Source organism: Myotis davidii, unplaced genomic scaffold (genome assembly GCF_000327345.1).
Source record: "Myotis davidii unplaced genomic scaffold, ASM32734v1 scaffold167, whole genome shotgun sequence".
NCBI classification, from domain to species: domain Eukaryota; kingdom Metazoa; phylum Chordata; class Mammalia; order Chiroptera; family Vespertilionidae; genus Myotis; species Myotis davidii.
In genome coordinates, this window is record NW_006300048.1 from 2,621,606 (window position 1) to 2,627,188 (window position 5,583).

At 48.7% G+C, this 5,583-nt stretch overlaps 1 protein-coding gene across 1 annotated transcript; it reads left to right on the plus strand.

Moving 5' to 3' along the window:
* Positions 1-2,010: 2,010 nt before the first annotated feature.
* On the plus strand, positions 2,011-4,773 carry RRP36 (ribosomal RNA processing 36). Its single transcript, XM_006776358.2, has 6 exons — positions 2,011-2,204; positions 2,340-2,406; positions 2,485-2,589; positions 3,147-3,221; positions 3,309-3,426; positions 4,051-4,773. Exons 1-6 carry the CDS (start codon positions 2,068-2,070, stop codon positions 4,185-4,187), a joined length of 639 nt encoding a protein of 212 aa, XP_006776421.2. The 5' UTR covers positions 2,011-2,067; the 3' UTR covers positions 4,188-4,773.
* Positions 4,774-5,583: the final 810 nt, after the last annotated feature.

A 5,583-nucleotide genomic window follows, 5' to 3' on the forward strand; every position in this document is an offset into this window, starting at 1 on the left:
GCGCCCTGGGAAGTGGGGAGGGGGTGCGTCCTGGGCTGGGACATCTGAGCGGTTTCTTGGAGGATGGAGATTTCCCCGGGGCGAAGACGCCTGTGGGAGCGCGCTGAGGCCAGGGCTGGGGGGCTGGGGAAGGACTCAGCAGGTCAGGATGAAGGAGATTGGGCAGCCCCGGCCGGTTTGGCTCAGGGGACAGCGTCGGCCTGCGGACTGGGGTCCCGGCTCGATTCCAGTGAAGGGCAGGTGCCTGGTTGCCGGCTCCACTCCTAGCAGGGGGCGTGCAGGAGGCCGCGGATCAGTGATTCTCATCATGTGTTTCTATCTCTCGCTCCCTCTCCCTTCCTTTCTGAAATCAATTTTATATATATATATATAAAATATATATACACATACACACACACACATATACATATACATATACATGTATACATATATGTATACATATATGTGTGTATATATACATATATAGGCATTTATTGAGTATCTGTATGCACGCACAGTTCTAGATGCTGGAGATGCAATAGTGAATAAACAGCCCAAAACTGCACTTGTGGAACTTACCATTTAGAAAGGGCTGTTAAAAAAAGGACATGTGAATTAATCTATTAAAAGGCAGCAAAGCAGAATTGTATATTGTAAAAGGGTGAATTTTATGGCTTATGAATTATATCTGTTTCCCAAGAAGGTGACAAGGTTATGGAGAGAAAGCAGGGGAGGGGTTGCAATTATAAGTAATCAGAGGAGGCCTCCGGGAGTAGGTGCCATCTGAGCCGTGGTTGAAGGAGGTGCCGGAGAAGTAATAAATGTACCTGAGGAAAGTGCTCCAAGCAGAGGCAGCACCAAGTGCAAGGAACACCTTCCTGCTCAGGGACTGCCAGGAGGCCTGCTGACAGGAGTGGAAGGAAGAGATTGGTAGGAAATGAGATTAGACACAGCCTGGGGGCTAGGTCACCTGGGGCTTCCAGCCACCTTGACTGAGCAAAGATGGGAGGCACTGGGGAGTTTTGAGTTCTGGAGTGACATGATCTGAAGTCTATCTATCTGGGAGTAGGCAATGAGGTTGGAGTGATAAGAGCAGTTACATTTTATTTATTTTTTATTTTTTTTAAATATATTTCTTTATTGATTTCCGAGAGGAAGGGAAAGGGAGAGAGATAGAAATATCAATGATGAGAGAGAATCATTGATCAGCTGCTTCCCGCATGCCCCCCACTGGGGATCGAGTCCGCAACCCTGGCACGTGCCCTTGGCCGGAACCGAACCCGGGACCCTTCAGTCCGAAGGCCAACGCTCTATCCACTGAGCCAAACCGGCCAGGGCCAGAGTTACATTTTAGATGTCTCTCTCAAACTGAAGTGGGGAGCATAACTTTGAGAGGAGTAAGACTGGAGGTTGGGAGACCAGTTAGGAGACTAGGGCACTGATTCAGGTGAGGTGCTGAGAGGATGAACCGGAACATTGGCCACAGTAACTGCGCAAGGCAGACAGGCCCTTCTGGGGAAACCTGTGAAGGAGTAATTTAAAAGAAAGGGACTGTGACTTGGTCCACCGCTGGCCTTACATACACACCTTCCTTAGCAAGGTGAGGCCCCAAGGTAGCTGGAACCGTTGGGAACTTAGATGAAGCACCATGACAGCCTGTGCTGCCCAGGACCTGTAGGGATTGGTTGGATGGGGTATTGGAAAGGATCAGTTACCTTAAGAATGAGAATGGAGCCGAACCGGTTTGGCTCAGTGGATAGAGCGTCGGCCTGTGGACTGAAGGGTCCCCGGTTCGATTCCGGTCAAGGGCATGTACCTTGGTTGCTGGCACATCCCCAGTAGGGGGCGTGCAAGAGGCAGCTGATCGATGTTTCTCTCTCATCGATGTTTCTAACTCTCTATCCCTCTCCCTTCTTCTCTCTGTAAAAAATCAATAAAATCTTTTTAAAAAAGAAAAGAAAAGAAAGATATGCAATTGAGAAGAAAAAAAAAGAATGAGAATGGAATGATATCTTTCCAGCAGCGGGAAATGCTGAGCTCAATTGTGTGTGTCCCCTATCTTCACCTCCTTCTGCAGACACATCTAACATGTCCTTTGAGGAGCTGTTGGAATTGCAGAGCCAAGCGGGGACTAAGGCATACAAACAATTGGTAGCTGGAAGCAGCACTAAGAAGCAAGGCTCTAGACCCCCTGTCCAAAATGCCTGTGTTGCAGATAAGCACAGGTGAGGAGCAAGGCCTGCCCCAGGAGTTGGAGGATGTCTGGGACCTTGAGTCGGTGTCTGCTGTCTTAGGTGGCATGGGGGAGGCCTTTGGCCAAGACTGGAGTCCCCTGGACCTGTCCTGTCATTTCTCCATAGGCCTCTGGAAATGTCAGCCAAGGTCCGGGTGCCATTTTTGCGTCAAGTTGTCCCCATCAGTAAGAAGGTGAGAAAGAGGCAGGAAGTGCTTTCTTGTGAAAGGAGACAGAACTGTATTTTCATATTCTCTCCGTTCTCTCCAAAGGTAGCCCGGGACCCCCGCTTTGACGATTTGTCAGGGGAATATAATCCTGAAGTGTTTGACAAAACGTATCAGTTCCTGAACGACATCCGAGCCAAAGAGAAAGAGGTGTGCTGCATGCGGCTGGGTCACTGGTGTCTGGGGTTGGGAAACTAGGGCACAGGTTAGAGTCAGGCAGAGGGAACTGGGAGCGTAGTGATGGGCAGATTTAATTCTCCCTAATTAGGTGCTTATATTCAAATCCTGGCTCACCAGTTCACTAGCTTACCATTGGCAAGTTATTCAACTTGGCTTTGCTTCAGTTTTCTCATCATAAAAAGAACTAATAACTCCTATCTCATAGTGTTACTGAGTTAACGTGCGAACCTCTTAGAGCAGCGGTTCTCAACCTGTGGGTCGCGACCCCTTTGGCGGTCAAACGCCCCTTTCACAGGGGTCGCCCAAGAGCATACTGCATATCAGATATTTACATGACGATTCGTAACAGTAGCAACATTACAGTTATGAAGTAGCAACGAAAATAATTTTATGGTTGGGTCACAACATGAGGAACTGATTTTAAAGGGCCAGAAGGTTGAGAACCACTGTTTTAGAGTAATGCCTGGCACAGAATTGCAGCTCACATTTTCAGCATGCTAACCATCACATCATTTCCCGCTGTGGAGCTCGTGAAAAAGCAGTTGAAGAAGCACCGTTCAGGGGAGAAGCATGAGAAGCTGCAGCAGCTGCTTCAGCGAATGGTGAGTCAGATCGTGGGTGCGGGTGAAGTAGTTCGAGGCAGGGGGTAGATCACAGTCCCTCACACCCATCTCATCTCTGCTCCTCAGGAGCAGCAAGAAATGGCACAGCAGGAGCGGAAGCGGCAGCAGGAGCTGCGCCTGGCTCTGAAGCAGGAGCGGCGGGCGCAGGCCCAGCAGGGCCATCGTCCCTACTTCCTGAAGAAATGTGAGTGGGCACAGCTGTTACAGGCTGGGTACAGGAGTCGGGGGTCGCAGGCCCTAAAGGAGGCGTGAGTGCTGGGTCCCATGGTAAATTAGGAGAGTAGAAATACTGTGGGGAGGAGGTACCCATTCTTATTTCCCTAATCAGATTATCGGCAGGGGGTGTTGCTTCTATTTATTTTATTTTTAATGATATGACACCGTATGGTTTTTTGTTTGTTTGTTTTTTGATTTTTCAGAGAGAGAGGAGTGGGAGAAAGAAACATCCATTTGTTGTTCCATTTATTTATGCATTCATTGCTTGTTTCTTGTATGTGCCCTTACCAGGGATCAAACCCACAACCTTGGCATATCTGAATGACCATGTAACCAACTGAGCTACGTGGCCAGGGCAGGGTGTCGCTTTTATCTCTGTTGTACTCCCCGCATATGCTGGACTGGGGACATAGAAGCTCACAGTGGTTGAGTTGTGAAAGAAGGAACCATAGAAAAAGACAGCTTGCTTGCACACACCATGAACTCTTAAGTCATGTTTCCCAGCAGAGTGGTTGAGAATTACTCACTGGGGAACAGGGAAAGGGCGGTGCTCTGCTTTTGCTGACCAGCTTGCTTTCTCCCAATCCTCTAGCTGAACAGCGCCAGCTGGTCCTAGCTGAGAAGTTCAAGGAGCTGAAACGCAGCAAGAAGCTAGACAGCTTCTTGAGTCGAAAAAGGCGCCGAAACGCAGGCAAAGACAGGCGACACCTCCCTTCGAATAAGGACTAATAGGAACTGACCTCATCTCTGCCACTGCCCTGTGAGAACTGGGTCTGTGGGGACAGACTGGGGCTTGGCCTATTCTGGGTCTTTCCTCTTCAAGGACAAGGGTCACAGCTGCCCTTGAACTAGATTGGCTCAGCAGTGACTAAAGGGTTCTTGGGCTGCCCCGGGGTGGACAGGAACAGCCAGTCTTCGCCATCCCACACTCCTGCTTGGATCTGGCTCATCATGTGCTCGTGTCCTCCCATCCTTGCCTTACACCGGGGATAGGAACCTTTTTTCTGCCAAGGGCCATTTGTATATTTCTAACACCATTCATGGGCCATACAATATCATCAGTTTAAAAATTAGCGGCCATATTTGACAAACATTTAATGACCTCACCCCTAATGCCTTGGCAGGGCCAGAACAAGTGATGCCATGGGCCTTCTATTGCCCGCAGGCTGAACATTCCCAGCCCCTGTGAAATCAGTAATTCTGACAGAGGGAAAAAGGGTCAGTCACCTTAGGTTAGCGAAGGCCATGGAGTCTTGACGGCTTCCAGGACTGGGACTTTATGTAAGAGCCAGTTAATAAACATTCCTGTCGCTCATCTGCTTTGTGTGTGTGTGTAGGGGGATGGGGGTGGGGCTAAAATTACTGTCTTAGGAATTACTGTCTTAGGGGCCAAAATCTAAGGCTCCTACAAAGTGAGAAGTCAGATCAGAGCCCCAAAAGCAGATCCGAGAGTGAACCAATCCCACAACTCACCTACTTAGCTTTTGTTTTGGATACAAGGGGGGGTAGGAGATGGGGACAAAAATTGCATTCCCAGTCATGTCAGCACAGCTGGCTCCCAATACTATTTGGGTCTAGAATTCATACTACACATTTGGGCTGGAAAAATATTCAACCTGGTCATTCAGAGTGGTCTGGGGTTGGTAGTGACTCCAGGCACCCTGCAGGAGCAAATGCAGTTCTCTCTTAGGACTGTACTGGAAACCCAGGCCTGCAGGAGTTCCTTCACATAAAATCTCAAGGACTGTGTTCACAATGCAACACCAGCACACAAGGAGAGAAACCACCACCAGCAAGAGGGAACATTAGGAACAACAGGTAACAATCTGAACAGCAAAGACAGAAGTTGAAAGTACAAAATATAAAATGTCTTTAAATGTTTAAAGAAAAAGTATGACTAATGAAAAGACTATAAGAAAGGACCAAATTGGTTTGATTAAAGTAAAACTTCAGCCGAAACCGGTTTGGCTCAGTGGATAGAGCGTTGGCCTGCGGACTGAAGGGTCCCAGGTTCGATTCCGGTCAAGGGCATGTACCTGGGTTGCGGGCACAATCCCCAGTGGGGAGTGTGCAGGAGGCAGCTGGTCGATGTTTCTCTCTCATCGATGTTTCTAACTATCTCTCT